General features: G+C 46.6%; 2 protein-coding genes across 4 annotated transcripts in view; both read right to left on the bottom strand.

The window, feature by feature from the left end:
- The window catches only part of LOC115405511 (signal transducing adapter molecule 1-like), a 35,728-nt gene that overhangs the window by 13,840 nt on the left and 5,608 nt on the right, over positions 1-16,280 (bottom strand). For all 3 annotated transcript variants that reach the window (XR_003933434.1, XR_003933435.1, XM_030115108.1), the window contains exons 2-8: positions 15,990-16,074; positions 15,833-15,908; positions 15,270-15,365; positions 6,384-6,530; positions 6,227-6,317; positions 4,704-4,899; positions 2,722-2,816 (exon numbers count right to left, since the gene is read on the bottom strand). Coding sequence is in view for 1 of the 3 variants with exons in the window: in XM_030115108.1 (XP_029970968.1) it covers positions 2,722-2,816; positions 4,704-4,899; positions 6,227-6,317; positions 6,384-6,530; positions 15,270-15,365; positions 15,833-15,908; positions 15,990-16,074 (786 nt within the window). In the remaining 2 variants the exon portion in view is untranslated. The remainder of the gene's footprint in view (positions 1-2,721; positions 2,817-4,703; positions 4,900-6,226; positions 6,318-6,383; positions 6,531-15,269; positions 15,366-15,832; positions 15,909-15,989; positions 16,075-16,280) is intronic.
- Positions 8,445-16,280, bottom strand: part of colec12 (collectin sub-family member 12) — an 83,553-nt gene continuing 75,717 nt past the window's right edge. Inside the window, exon 11 of the transcript XR_003933433.1 lies at positions 8,445-8,456. The gene's annotated coding sequence lies outside the window, so the exon portion shown is untranslated. The remainder of the gene's footprint in view (positions 8,457-16,280) is intronic.

The following is a 16,280-nucleotide window of genomic DNA, read 5'->3' as shown; positions in this document are numbered from 1 at the left end:
GTCCCCATCAAAAAAGCAAATGGTCACCATGTTGCAATTTTAACGGTGTTGCCGTGGCGATGGCTGAAGTTTCCCGTGTTATTCTAATGGGCCCAAGTGAAAAATCTCCCATTTTGACCATTTTCCATGACGTCATACAAAATGTTTGTTTTGATCATGCACCTCTGCCAATGAGCTGAAATTTGATGTACACCATCTATACAAGTAGACAATTAACGGTTTTTGCCGGCTGATACGGTTTTTACCGTATCGACCCTCGCGGGCCCTGAGGTCCTCTGGCAGCGGCTTATTGTGTGAACCAAGACGCATGGCGAGGCGGCCTTCAGCCACTACGGCCCCGCCTGTGGAACAGCCTGCCGGAGAACCTCAGGACTGCAGAGGCTGATGATATTTTTAAAGGGAGGTTAAAGACACACCTTTTTAATCTGGCTTTTAACGAACCTTTTATAGTTCTTATCTCCATCATTTTTATTTTTTTATTATCATTTTTATTTTAATCTATTTATCCTATTTATTCGTTGTATTTTTATTATGTACTTCTAATTCATTTTACTTTTTTACTTTATAATGTTATCTTACTATTAACTTTGTATCATGTCTTTTTATGTCTTTAGCTGTTTTAACTCCCGTGTTTCCTGAGGGGGGTCCTTCACACTGGGAGTTGGTCCTGGTCCAGTGCTGGGGTCACTGCGCTCGAGTCCTCTGGTCCTGGCTGGCCCGGGGGGCTCCACACTTCGGTGTGCGGGTTCCCCTAGGTCTGACGGGGTCGGGGGTCGAGCGCTGGGGCCCCAGTATTAATGACCTTCGCCTTCTCCTGGTGTGAACGGCCCCACTGGTAGTGTTTTCCCATGATGCTTAGTGCCATGCCATGTCTCCTCTGCTGTGTGCAAATAATCCGGAGTGCGTGTTTGTGTGCGTGTGTGCGTGTGTGCGCGGCGTATACTGATCGATGGTGCGGTTTTTATTCTTTTGTTTTTATGACTGTTTTTACTGTTCAGCACTTTACATTGTTTTATAAATATGAAAAAGTGCTCTACAAATAAAGATTGATTTGGTTTGATTTGATTAAAAGTTATCCAAATCATAATACACATAAAGTCTGACTGGACATTGTAAACCGAATTCCAAATGGCAATATTTGTAAATATTGGATGTATGCTCGCCAGAATAAAACGGGGCGGGTCAGGTAAGTAGCCGGCGAGGGCCTTTTGACGCCGCTCGCTGCTTCAATTCAATATTCTATCTATTTAGTGTTTGTGAATGAACCACCATGGTGAGTGGCACAGCAGAGCTCCGTCACAGAGCAGCATCTTGGTGATTTGGTTTAAAGGTGCTGTAGGCAGGATTTTGCTAGTCAACTGTAATTTTTCTGTGTTTTCTTTGGATTAAATGTTAGAGTATCCATTGACAATCCTTTAGGAGTGTAGCATAACTGCTCTACCGCGAGGGCGCAGCGTTTCCATCTGTCTCTGTTCTGAGCTGAAAAGGAATCTCGACAGCTCCAGGTATCTTCGACCAATGAGAAGAGCTCATGAGGCTCTCACCGTGATTGGTCAAGGGGCGTCCGTCACACGTTCTTGTGGGAGGGGCTTAACTTGCGTGAGGGCGTGATGTCAGAGAAAACAGGACAGGATTGGCTGTGCTGGGTTTCAAATCGCCATCTTAGATGGGTCAAATCGCGGAGATGCGGAATCCTGCCTACAGCACCTTTAACTTTAAAAGGTTCACAATGTCAGAAAAAAACTTCAGAACAAGTCAAAGATGATCCCAAAAAAGTCAAAAGCAAGTTGTGTCAGCAGCCCCTTTCATATCGCTCCACAACAACTAACATGCCTTTCCACCTTAACGGGTCAGTAGCCAGATAATTTGTCACTTACTTCTCAATTTTAATGCTGACTTTTATTCCATTTAATTGTAATATTTGTAGGTAATTATATATATTGTTTTTTATTCATCTGAAAGGCTTATTCTATTCAATTTAGTGTTTGTTTTTGCATGGATGTTGCGCTGCGACACACAGCACAATTTAGCCTATTTCATTTAATTTGAGCAGATAATGTGAGAAACTGTTTAGCAAAAAAGTTTGAGCTTATCTGCTGAGCTTATAGATATTAATAACTGACATGCTTCAGCCTGTTTGTTAGAAGTGGGTTTGGTTCTGGTCACTTGAACTGTACTTCATTTGTTTGATGTTTACAGTTACCGGCACTTTGTTCCAGTCTGTGTTTCAGTGTGTAGGAAAAAAATAAAAGTGTTGTTTTACCTGCCTGCGCTGTTTTTTTTTCCTTTATTGTTATTACTGTAACATTCTGCTGTAGCCTATATTCAAATGATTAAAAAAAAAAAAAAAAAAAAAGATGACAGATTCGACTATCAGTCGACGATCAGCAGGATCGGACTAATCAGATTCGACTATGTGAGTCGGGGACACCTCTAGTTTGTACAGATGGTTTTCTTTTTTTACTGTGTGTGTTTTGGAGATGTGTTAAACGGATTAAGGAATTCCAAACTGCATCAGATCACTTGAAGACACTTTCCGAATATTCTCACAAGCGTAGAAGCCTCATTGTTTCATGTTTCTGATTAAGGATCCTGACTTGTGCTGACTTCTGTCACTGCCGTCTGTGAGAGAGATTAAATACACTGCAGAGCAGGAACCCTACAAATGGACGAGCTGGCAGTCTGGAGGACGCTGTCCTTCAGGACGCAGCGAGGACTCACTCATCTCAGGCTCTGCAGTCAGGTCAGCAGTGACGAAGTTAGAGGGGAACAGTCCCACTCCCTGGTAGGTCTCTCCTTTCCACCAGTTGGGGTCACTGCAAGAGAAAAACACAACCAGTCAAAGAGAGGAGCAGGAGGACCGTCCACTGCTCCACTACTGTCCCACAGGCTAACGTTTAGCATCCACTACTGTCCCAGTGGCTAATGTTTAGCATCCACTACTGTCCCACAGGCTAACGTTTAGCATCCACTACTGTCCCACAGGCTAACGTTTAGCATCCACTACTGTCCCACAGGCTAACGTTTAGCATCCACTACTGTCCCACAGGCTAACGTTTAGCATCCACTACTGTCCCAGTGGCTAACGTTTAGCATCCACTACTGTCCCACAGGCTAACGTTTAGCATCCACTACTGTCCCACAGGCTAACGTTTAGCATCCACTACTGTCCCAGTGGCTAATGTTTAGCATCCACTACTGTCCCACAGGCTAACGTTTAGCATCCACTACTGTCCCACAGGCTAACGTTTAGCATCCACTACTGTCCCACAGGCTAACGTTTAGCATCCACTACTGTCCCAGTGGCTAACGTTTAGCATCCACTACTGTCCCAGTGGCTAACGTTTAGCATCCACTACTGTCCCAGTGGCTAATGTTTAGCATCCACTACTGTCCCACAGGCTAACGTTTAGCATCCACTACTGTCCCACAGGCTAACGTTTAGCATCCACTACTGTCCCACAGGCTAACGTTTAGCATCCACTACTGTCCCAGTGGCTAACGTTTAGCATCCACTACTGTCCCACAGGCTAACGTTTAGCATCCACTACTGTCCCAGTGGCTAACGTTTAGCATCCACTACTGTCCCAGTGGCTAACGTTTAGCATCCACTACTGTCCCACAGGCTACCATTGAGCCTCCCCGCAGTGCTCTGAAGCTAACATTTAGCATCCCCGCAGTGCTGGAGGAGACGTGGAGTCTGTGTTGAAGAGGAGTCAAACGGTCAGAGTGCAGCCTGGATTTGATCTGTCCAACCAGAACGCCACAGGAAGGACGGCTGTGTGTCATGGCGGTTTTCAGCATTGCTGTGTGGTCTGGTAAACGCTGACCACTGCGTTGACTGTTCACTGAGGCTGGAGGTTCGAGACCCCTGCCTGAAGTGGACCAGAATACCCAGCTGATCACTTGCAGCGTAGCAGTTTCTGGTCTGGCTCTGGAGCACGGTTCAACACTGACCAGACTGCTACACGGCCACATTCAGCTGTCCCTACCTGACATAACATATCCTACATATAGCGGCCATGGTGATGATGCACGTCTGAGAAACCAGGAAAACTTAAATCTTAAACCGTAAACAAAGCTTTCAGTTCAGAGGTCAACAAAACCACTACAACATGTATCTGGACCCCGGGCTGTGGTGGAGGAGAGGCTGAGTGGACCATGAAGAAATGTTGGTGAAACTCATGAGTTTTTGGACGATTAAAGCCGTTTTAGGAGCGGCGTTACCGATGCCCCGTCTGCTAGACCGATACAAATGTGCGCCGCTCCATTTTGGATCTAACTTTCTCCTGAAGCACTGTTGGGATCAGAAAAGCCTTCTGGGTGAGGATATTGTTCTACTTCATTATATAAACAACGTGGAAGCTGTTTAAACCGAACTTTTCCTTTAACCTACAAAACGCTAACGGGAAGTAGAAACAGAAGCCCCAGAGGCTTTACTATTCAAAATTTTGACACCAGTATTTTCATTTTTACTACAAATGATTATCGGCTGTCAGTGTCTGTTATTAGCCTCCTTGACTACCGATCATCGGTATTGGTGTCGGCCTATCTCTATTATTAATGCACAGTGAAAACGTGCGCGTGCCTTGCCTTGCCACATGCGCCTCAGATCTTTGGGCTTGCTTCTTAAGAGAAGTTACAAGTGGTTGGATCAGATCAAGTTCTGGAGAACAAACTGTTCTTTGTGTGTACCAACTCGCCTATCATCCAGGATGGTGATGATTTCTCCGGATTTGAACGTCAGCTCATTGTCCTCAGCAGCCTCAAAGTCGTAGATGGCTCGGACCTTCCTGCCGTCGGCTTTGTGGGACGACAGCAGGCTGGAGGTGTTGGGATAGAGACCAGAGAGGCCCGGCTGAGGCTGCTGCCGGTGCTCCTTCAGGGACAGCTCGATGGCTGGAGAGGGGGAGGGGGGGGGGGGGGGGAGAGACTTCATTCAATCAGAATGCGTTAGAGGATTAATCCTTGGTTTTTCTTAAGCAAACACCAAGCTCAGGAACATAATTCTGAATGGCCCAGCTTACATGGGTGTTTTATTGTATTAAACGGAGTGTATTCATGTACGGCATACGAAGTGATCTACGATGGTTCCTCGTCCACCAGGACCCTGGTGAAGCGGATTATAGAGTCTTGTGACATGCGCACAAAGTCTCTGGAGGATCTTCCAGGTCTTCTCTCTGCAGCAGCAGTCCTCAGCGCCCAGCAGAGAGTTTTTATCTGCTGATATCTGCTCAGATAATGTCCCAACATCTCCATGATACCTGCTGAAGGAGCGGCTGCTCCCCCGGCCGGAGCGCCGCCGCCGAGCAGCACGTCTCGGTTTAGCTCTGCTCCGCATGCCGATGTTTCAAATTAACTGGTGCCCGTGTTAACTTGTGACCAGCAGATGTTGAAATACTGACTGAAACTTGTAGTGGTTCAAGCGAACGGCAGTTTTCTACAGTTACAGTAAATTTCTAAGTTTAGAGTCTTTTGTGAGTCTTCCTTTAACATCTGCTGTTACCAGCATGTGAGCTGTCATTCGTTAACACGGGAACCAGTTAATCCATAACACCAATCGAGCGATCGCTCGTATTCTGTTACGGAGCTCTTTAAACAACTCGCTGTTGTGCCATCTGCTTCCATCTCTCCTCTCCAGGGTTTGTTCTTTCTGGATTTTTATTAAAAAGTGTTTTTCAGCCACCGTCGTTCTTCTGCTTGTTTTTGACTGTGCTGCTTCCCGTTTACTGCGCACGTCATCACGTCACTACGTACGAAGGAACACATGGAGGAACAAATAATGCCCTGTTTTTTCCCGCTCCGCTGTCAGGCGGCGTTTATATGAGACACGGAGCGGATTGTCGATCGGTGTAGACCACCTCGTGTTTACATGACGCCTTTACAATCCGCTCACCCTACAAGCCGATCATACGGGCTCATGTAAACGTGGCTCGTGTCTCAGAGACTGCCTGGAGTCACGTGCACCAGTCAGAAGCACATGGAGAAGAAACCCTCAGTGTTTCATTCCACCGCTTCCCGTCACATTACTGTTTCCATCATTTCTGGAGTTTGCTAAATGATTCCAGTTTAAAGCTTGAAACAGTCTTTTCTATGTCGTGCAAATGCTTTTTAGGAGCGTTTTAAAACTCTCATTCATCTCTGACACAAAAGTGACTGTAGTAATGTGCAGCTGGATTTCTACTCAGCGAGTCATGCCGACCCTCAGGTTTCTCTCACTGTTTACCTTTGGCCAGGTCTTCTTCTTCTTTCTTGTTGGTGGAGGTGGATGGATCTTTAGCCACGAGGGCCGGGCTGGCTTTGGCCTGCTCTGCAGCCTAGAGGGAGACGTTCTCATCAGATCAACACTTGACTGAGGTTCATCCTGTCAGCGGAGCACTGACCTGGGAGCCCACGGCAGGAAACGTGACGCCCTGCTCTCGCAGGTTCTTGATCATGGCTGAGATGAGGCTGAGCTGTGGGTCGTTCCGGAAGTCCTCGGCCCACTCCACCATCAGAGCCTTCAGCTTCTCACACACTTTAGGGTGGCCCTGCACACAACAGGAAACAACCAGCCACCTCACCACCTCTCCTTACTCACACCAGAGGACTGCCACGTTTCAACACTTTCCAGAAAGTTCACCTGACGACACAAAGCACTGTTCAGCTTCAACACGAAGACATGGCAGCTCAAAGAATATCATCCTTTCACCATATAAACTAAATCAGGTCTCATGTTGCATTACAAAGTTTCAAAAGAACACAGTAGTCAACGTTTCATTTGGGAAGTTTCATCTTTCTCCAGCTGTCTCCATAGATCAGTCTCAGCTCCAGACACAGCATCCAGCAGGTCAGAGGAAACCAGTCAAACTGTCTGACACTTGTCCTTATTTGGATTTAATCCTGGTTATTTTACCAACAGATTACTTTCAAAACTCTAGTTTCTCAGCTGAAGTGAAAGGACAGATATCATGCAATATGTTTCAGAAACGCACGGACTCATAACCCTTATTTCACTGTTACTCCACTCACTCTAGTGTTCTACTGGGAGCTTTAAGGCCCACATGGGACCACACCGAATCCTGGGGGGGGGGGCTGAACCCGAGGGGTGTTTTGTTACTTGAGTTCTGTGCTAGTCACAGCCTGTCCATGTTTGATAGGGCCGGGGGTAAACGATTAAAGGGATACTTCAACATTTTGGCAAATTGGCCCATTTAGCGCAATTCCTCAGTCATTTCGAACAGCATACTTACTTTTTTGTGTGGACGAGCTGTTGTTTATTCAGAGGTGAGTCGGGGAAGGTTTTCGGGACGGACACAATGGAAGTGGATGGTATTTTTGTTCCCCCTCGTCAAACTCATCAAATACACAATCCAACAACCCCAAAACACTTTGGTGGACACTTTATAATCCACACATTCACTACGCTGTGAAATATTAATGCAAATTACCAGATTGAGTTGTTTATGCGAAGACTGCTCAGACGGAACTACTTACTAAACATGGCGTCTGGGCGTAGTGACTTGAAAAGAAAAAGTAGTTCCCAGTATTTGCTTCAGTGTCGTAACGTTACAATATTATTTGTTGGTGTTCCACAGCGTAGTGAATGTGTGGATTATAACGTGTCCACCAAAGTGTTTTGGGGTTGTTGGATTGTGTATTTGATGAGTTTGACGAGGGGAAGCAAAAATACCATCCACTTCCATTGTGTCCGTCCTGAAAACCTTCCCCGATTCGCCTCTGAACAAACAACAGCTCGCCTCACAGAAACAGTACGTATGATGTTCCAAATGACTAAGGAATTGCGCTAAATGGGCCAATTTGCCAAAATGTTGAAGTATTCCTTTAACCGGGTGATTATTTTATCAATTAGTAGACGAATCAACAATTAACTGGACTAACCAACAATTAACTGGACAATAGAGTCTGCTCCAGCCCGGGTCCAGCTCCTGCTCCATTCATTACAGACGGCAGGGAGAATCCATTTTTAAAGTAGAATGTGGCACGAGAGTGCAGACCTCCGCCACAGCTCAAATCAGTCACCAACAACAATAAGAACACCATATACGAGGGGATACTCAAAAGTTCCCGGAATTTGACTGTAACTTTTTATTTCTGACATTTCAAAATAAAACACCAACGTCGCCTTCAAAATAATCTCCATCCGCATTAATGCAGCGCTCCAGCCGTGTCTCCCACTTCACCAATGCGTCGTCAGACTCGTGCGTAATTGTGCCATTCTGGGCCGGCTGTGATTTGTCTGTCACCTCCTCCACATCTGCAAACCGCTGTCCCTTCAGCTGCTTCTTCAACTTAGGGAACAAGAAAAAGTCACTCGGGGCTACATCTGGAGAATCAGGCGGATGGGAGAGGAGATTCATCTCATTCTTCTCCAGAAACTGCGTGAGGCGCAGCGCCGTGTCCGCTGGCGCTCTGTGGTGGTGGATCAACCGGCTCCACTCCGCCACGACGCTCTGCTTCCTCCTCACATCCTCACGGAGCGTCTGAGGACTTCCTGTAGTAGTCCTGGTTTACAGTCTGACCTGGAGGGACAGACTCGCTGTGGACGAGACCCTGGACAGCCGAGAAGCAGCTCAGCATTGTTTTCACGCTGAGCGGACCTGACGCGCCGACATCTGGCCCTTCTCAGACCCCCGGACCACTCCTGGACCTGAGTCTTCCCAGAGCAGCATCCTTGTAGGCTTGCTGCAACAAGCTGAGTGTTTCTGCTGCTGTTTTTCCAGCAAAAAGCAGAATTTAATGTTTGCGCTGCTCTGGCTTCACAGTCAATGTCGCCATTTTGGAAAAAATCGCAGACCGCCGCTGCACTCTGTTACTATAAATAGCGCCTGACAGGCGTCAGTGTCACTCTGGGAGCTCAGATTTCTCACAGATGTGCACGAGGCTTACCTGCAGCACATCTGACGGCCAGAAGTCGAAACTCATTGTTATTAGTATTTTATGACTAAATTCCGGTTATTTTTGGGTACCCCCTCGTATACAGGGGTGCACATAAGCGGTGCGCTGGTGCGCATACGCTGCCAAATTAAAAAATGCGTACCTGATGAAACATTGTAATGCTCATTTGAGGACCAAGATTTGGGGAGAGCAAGGTGCACGTTAGTGCTGTGGCGTTCAATGAAGTGCTGAGAGCCGTTCCTTTGTGCAAATAGTCCACGCTTCCTTCACGTGTCTCCTGAGTGTCTCCTGAGTCCAGCTGTCTCCGCTGCCTTCATGTGAACGACCGAGTTTCAGTTTTCTGCAGCAGCTCCAGTCACCTGAATGCAGCAGCTAGCTAGCGGAGGAGAAGTGTCCAGAACCCGGAGAGGAGCCGGTGTTTTGGAAGAACTGGTTTCCCTATTAACTGGCGACTGGGTTTCTTTCACGTCCCTTGTTGCTGATAGATGTTGAAAACCAGACAAAAAGCCGTGTCTGACCTTTAATGAGTCTAATTTCAACATCCACTGCTACTAGCAGCAGCAGCAGGAAGTGCTAAAGGAAGTCAGTCACCAGTTAACAAGGAAACCAGTTCATTTGAAACACCGTATGGACCGCTTTATCAGAGGTAATCTCACACACACACACAGTCTCGTATTTCTATCCTTGTGGGGACCTTCCATTGACTCCCATTCATGTCTAGCCCCTAACCCTGACCCTTACCCTAACCCTAACCCACACCACAACAAAGCCTAACCCTAAAGAAATGTTTTTGCACTTTTACTTTTTTCAGTAACAACAACATGGTCAAGAAAACACTGTTTCTCCTACTTAGGACCGGAAAAAGGTCCCACAAGGCACGTCGTTCCACGTTTTGCTATCCTTGTGGGGACATTTGGCCCCAACAAGGATAGAAATACGAGAACACACACACACACACACACACACACACACACACACACACACACACACACACCATAAAATGCTAGGTTAAAGGACATGTAGCAGCATTTTGAAGCTCTTTTCTGGGGACAACATGCAAGGTAAGCCAATGTAATGTGTTTCAGAAAAACATCTCTTAAATCTGTGTCATTAAAGCAGCAGGTAACAACTGACAGTAACTGTGTCAGTAGTCAGAAAACAACGGATTGACTCCACTAATGAGGCTGATGTCTCTAATAGAGTCACGTGACGCTCGTCAGGGAGCCAGGCTCTTTCAAATGAACGGCTCCCTTCAAAGAGCCAGAATTCCCAGCTCCAGTGCACATCTGTGTGTCAGATAGACCAGTGTTTCACCCGTACTGTCGGATCGGGTGTGTGTGTGTGTGTGTGTGTGTGTGTGTGTGTGTGTGTGTGCTCACTCAGAGCTTTCTTTTCAGGTGTAATGTTCTGCTGTTGTGAGTAAAATGACGTGCGTAATACTTCAGACTGCCCTGTTTAGTCCCGTGCATGGAGTACGGCAGCCGCACAGGGACAAAAAGCTGGCTGTGCTTCCCCTGAAGCCCTCTGGCACCCCCCAGGGGAGGTGCACCTCAGACATTGAAAACTGCTGGTTTAAAAGCTCGTGTCTGGAGTTTTGAAAGAGAGAGTTTTTTTTAATCCAACGTCTCGAGGTTCCCCCTCCCTCTGCTTTCATGAGCGACCAAGCCACGCCCCTTTAACTGTGCACGCTATTATCTGTCGAGTGAAAATGAGAGCCTCTGAGTCCTGCAGCATCCTCCATGTTCAGCTGTTTACGGTGGATGTTCAGCAGACGGTGGATATATCTGCTGCAGAGCTAACTCTCCTCTGCTGGGCGAGCGGCCGTGCTCTCTGGCTGCTCCACACTTTGATTGACAGCAGGACAAGGCGGAAGCTCGAAGTCTATTGGCTGAAGCTGACCGGCGCTTTTTCGGATAACATGGGGGTCTATGAGACGAAGGCGGGGCTCATAAATAATTTTTTATATTGCTTTATGCTGATATTATATTATAGTATCGAACCAGACTGACACATTGAAGCTCTGTTGAAAAATGATTCATACATTGGAAACGAACGGAAACTCCAGACACAAGCTTTAAGTGATAAAATGCAGATACTGTACGAGCACTTTTATTTTTCAGAACTTTGAACACCGTTATATTTTGTGAAAGTTATAAGGTTTCAGACATTCTGTTGCACTGCTTCTCTTCATTTTCAGTTGAAGTTAAAGCAGGCTATGCAACACTATCCACGCATCCCTCTATTTTGTTCTTCCTGTTGGTAGGCGTGGGAAAAAAAATGTATTTAAAAATGTGAGGACCAAGCAACAACCCAAGGTTCTCCCCTGAGAACCAGACAAAAATATTGTGTGCACCCCTGCATATATAATAAAAAACATTGTATTTCTCCCCAAAACAATGTCTGGGAGAAAGCTGTTTGCTGCATGTTCATATCTCAGTGTTTCCTCACAGTGACCGACACTCCAGAATCCCCCTATTTTTGTCTGTTCTGGATCCTGGTATCCGGAATACTTCCGGATCTGGATCAGCAGCTGATATCTCTTAGAGTCCTTTAAGAACTTGCACTGTAATGTTTTGCTGAGCCCCCTTGTCATTTATTGTTGAGTTATGCCCAACCATGTGAAAGACTCCCTATCTCTCAAGGATAAAGAATCTTTTAAAAAATTCCTGGATCCAGACAGTGATCCGGATCATCACCACAATTTTATGGATTCTAAGTTAGCCCAAGACCCACCTTTCTACAAAGTTTCATTGCAATTTGTCCTTTACTTTTTCTGTGATCTTGCTAACAGACCAACAAACCAACGTGATTCCATAACCTCCTTGCCGAAGGTAATGATGTAATGATAACAAATGGAATAATAATGTGAGTACACATATCAAGAGCAACAAACTTTAATTTCTTCAGAGTAAATAACAGCTGTGACCATATTCAATGCAACTTAACGCCTCTGAGCGCTGCCTGTGGGGCTGGAGGCTGCGCTGCTCCTCCAGCGCCACTTTTTTTTTTTTTTTTTTAACAAGTTGTGAAAACTAGACCGGGCCGTGATGTTTCGGGTGAGCATGCATGTTGGTCGGTTCCCCTCCTTCGTCGCCACGACCTTGGAGCAAAGGCCACATTCTGGCTGGTCTGTATTGATGGGCTCACCTTGTCCATTGAGTTTGAACCTGAATGTTGCCCCTGGTTCTGTGGCGTTCTCTTTAGGACCTGAATGTTGCCCCTGGTTCTGTGGCGTTCTCTTTAGGACCTGAATGTTGCCCCTGGTTCTGTGGCGTTCTCTTTAGGACCTGAATGTTGCCCCTGGTTCTGTGGCGTTCTCTTTAGGACCTGAATGTTGCCCCTGGTTCTGTGGCGTTCTCTTTAGGACCTGAATGTTGCCCCTGGTTCTGTGGCGTTCTCTTTAGGACCTGAATGTTGCCCCTGGTTCTGTGGCGTTCTCTTTAGGACCTGAATGTTGCCCCTGGTTCTGTGGCGTTCTCTTTAGGACCTGAATGTTGCCCCTGGTTCTGTGGCGTTCTCTTTAGGACCTGAATGTTCCCCCTGGTTCTGTGGCGTTCTCTTTAGGACCTGAATGTTGCCCCTGGTTCTGTGGCGTTCTCTTTAGGACCTGAATGTTCCCCCTGGTTCTGTGGCGTTCTCTTTAGGACCCTCTCTGCTGTCCCTTCATCCATATCTGCTCCCGTTGCTGCTCACGGCGTCACTCGCAGCGCTGTGTGAGCTATAAGCTACAAGCTATCAACTAGCATAGCAGCAGCAGCCTCCGCGGTCCTTACAGTGAGACAAAGATAGGATGAGTGACAGGAGGGCTCACTCTGTTGAATCCGCTACCGGACTAATGCTCCCAGGTGTGAACACAAACATCCAGACAGAGCGAACCTCTTCTCATTCAGCCTGTGTTGTAGAGAGATGGGAGGAAAACAAAACCACGACCACGGGGACTTATGGAGGCCGGCAGACTTACCAACTTGTTTTTTATTATTGTGCGATTAACTGATTCATTGATTATGGTGACAGGCCCAGCAGTGGTGACACTCGTCTGAAGAGAGCAGTTCATATTTAAAACAGTTCCTCAAAGAATCCTAAAAATGATTTAAAAGTGGTGGAAATGGGATCTAAAAGGCAGGTTGTTGGTTTAACTTGGAGAAAACTGGACCAAGAGTCCTTCATCAACCAGGTCCAGACTGTCCAGTGTGTCCTCAGGCATGAACAACAGTTCAGCTCAGGGCCGGTCCGGGCCTCTCCGGCGCCCTAGGCGAGCCCGACACGAACGCCTCGTGCCAACAGTTGTCGGGGGGGGGGGGGGGGGGGGGGGCGTGCTCACACGGACCATCACAGCGGCACAGAGCGGTGCTCACACAGACCGTCGAGGCGCCCCATGTACGGCTACATTTCCAGAATATTGGTTTGATTGGGTGCTAAAAGTGTTACCATCCATGCAAAAACAATACATACAAAATATTGAAATGATATGAGGTGATTTAGAGGTGGAACGGTGCGTCTGATTTTATGGCATAAGGGGGTAACAGGAACTGTGTCCCTTCACTCTGCTGGCACATGGCCTGCTGTTTAGTGTGTGTGTGTGTGTTCTCGTATTTCTATCCTTGTCGGGGCCAAATGTCCCCACAAGGATAGCAAAACGTGGAACGACGTGCCTTGTGGGACCTTTTTCCGGTCCTAAGTAGGAGAAACAGTGTTTTCTTGACCATGTTGTTGTTACTGAAAAAAGTAAAAGTGCAAAAACATTTCTTTAGGGTTAGGCTTTGTTGTGGTGTGGGTTAGGGTTAGGGTAAGGGTCAGGGTTAGGGGCTAGACATGAATGGGAGTCAATGGACGGTCCCCACGAGGATAGAAATACAAGACTGAGCGTGTGCGTGTGTGTGTGTGTGTGTGTGTGTGTGTGTGTGTGTGTGTGCGTGCGCGTTGTTGCAACATTGTTACATTTCAAGCCTGGAGACCTGTATATTCTAATATTCCCGCACATTTTACCCTCTGTTTTGCGAGAACTATTCTATTTTCCCGCACCTGCATAAAAAAAAAGGGGGGGTCGCTGAGTCAATTCCCTCAACGCCACCATCAAACACCACAGGATCCCGCTCTCACAAGATGGCTTGGAGGTGGCCTGGTTTTGGTCTGGGCGCCAGCATCACCGGTGCAGATGCCATCATTACTGGCGCCAAGCTGCCAAGTGATCGCCAGATCTTGCTGTATCACTGCACACAACTGCATGTAAATGGACTGCACTTATACAGCGCTTTTTACCCTGCATGACAGAGCCCAAAGCGCTTTACACTGCAATATCAGATTCACCCATTCACACACCATACTGGGTGGTGGTAAGCTGCTGCTGTAGCCACAGCTGCCCTGGGAGACTGACGGAGGCCAGGCTGCCATTCTGCACCATCTGCCCCTCCGACCACCAACCATTCACTCTCACACTACCTTCATACTTGCCCAAGGACACAACGACAGTTTTACGCCTGCGGGAGCGGGGATCGAACCGCCAGCCTTCCGGTTATGAGAGGACCCGCTCTACCATCTGAGCTACTGTCGCTGTTGATAAGAGTAAAATCCTTTCACTAGTTCTGGTTCCTTGGTATTTTTTATGTTTTTATACATGTGTCTACATGCTTTATCAAGAATATTTCTAGAAGCAAGCACATCATTACATGCAGTGCAGGTTGTTTCAGAGAGTGACTTCTATGTTCTATTCAAAATAAATGTTCTAAAAATCGATTTCTTGTCGTTTTTGCCTTGACATGTTATGCAAGAAATCAACCAAAAACGCCCATTTGGTATTTTTCACATGCTGTGTTCCACCTCTAAATCTCAAGTAATTTCCCCCAAACTTTACACAAATCATTTTTATGTGTGTCCGAACAAAATGCAACCCCAATCAGATTGATATGTTGAGATTTCATTTTTGCGTTGCAATGTGATGCACCCTACCCTCCCTGTACGTGGAGCCCCAGGCAAGGTATTGTTTCGCCTGTAGGATGGACCGGCCCTGGTTCAGCTGTTTAGCATTCAAATCCTGGAGTTACAACCATCCAAATTTCCAGAAATAATAGCTTGAAATATTCTTTATTATGTGTAGTGAATCCATATAATATTTGGGTTTCACTCTGAGATTAGTGGCAAAAAATACTGAACTTTTTCACAAAAGTCTAACTAAATGTGGTGAAGGAGACAGATGTTTACGTAAATCTCTCACTTGCCCCATTCAACTGAGAAATAGGAGTCCTTCAGAAACATCGCTCGGGTCCCAAACTAATATAAAAATAACAAACAGGTTTGCATCATTTAATGACAGTTTGACGGTTCAGACTAATAACTAACATAAGAAGAAGAAGTACAAAAACAAAGCCACAAACCTTGTTCAAGACGTTACTAACTTCACTGGCAAACTCCCTGGAGCAAACCTCCAAATGGAAAATCTTCCCACAGTTTGAGACGCAGGCTCCCAGCAGCTGTTGGCACAGGGTGCACGGACGAAGGTCAATCATTAACAAGATCATCAATGCTGATGTGAAAACCCTATTCAAATATCAGTCAGTGAGCAGCACATATTGGTGTCTCAGTGAAAACAGGCTGCTCTCAGCTGTGATCATGGAGTGGCAGCCGTTAGCAGTTAGCCACAGCTGTGTGGCAGCTATTAGTACCTGCTACTTCATACTTTCTTCACTGTTTCTGTCTATAAAAATATTAAATGGTCAAATCTGCAGGAAGAAACATATTTGAGCTTAAACTTAGACATGGCTCCATAGCAGTGCCAGTGTTGGAGATTTCATTCAGAGAACTCAAAGCAACTTCTCAGTCGCCTCACCCGCACAGGCACTGAGAGTGTGTGTGTGTGTGTGTGTGTGTGTGTGTGTGTGTGTGTGTGTGTGTGTGTGTGTGTGTGTGTGTGTGTGTGTGTGTGTGTGCGCGCGCTTACTGTCAGTGCCTGCATGGCTACGTGAGGATCTTTGTGGTTGACTCTCCTCATGATGGAGCGAAGACATTCTTTGGGCCTGAAACAAGCAGCAGTGAGAGCAGAGTGGGGACTCTTCCATGTCCGCCCCGGTCTTCATGTGGGCTCTGGAGGGACTCACCCAGTGCGGGACTGTCCAATCTTATCACAGATGTCCAGGATGAGACCCCAGTCCTCAGCCGTGTTCATCTCACTGGTGGCTTTCTCTGAAGCAGGAGCACAGACATACAATCAAATACAAAAGAATGGAAAGCCTTCCTTCATCCCAGAGGGAACTCCTTATCGCACATCTCCAAACAGAAAAGAACACAAAATAAAACAACACAGAAGTTACAATATCAATGAAAGCATAAAATCAAAAACGCTGAGCGGTGACTCTTACAAGCACAGAAGGATGAAAAACGCAAGGAAA

The sequence above is a fragment of the Salarias fasciatus genome, chromosome 18 (assembly GCF_902148845.1).
Source record: "Salarias fasciatus chromosome 18, fSalaFa1.1, whole genome shotgun sequence".
In the NCBI taxonomy this organism is placed as follows: domain Eukaryota; kingdom Metazoa; phylum Chordata; class Actinopteri; order Blenniiformes; family Blenniidae; genus Salarias; species Salarias fasciatus.
This window is presented reverse-complemented; position numbering and strand designations above follow the sequence as displayed.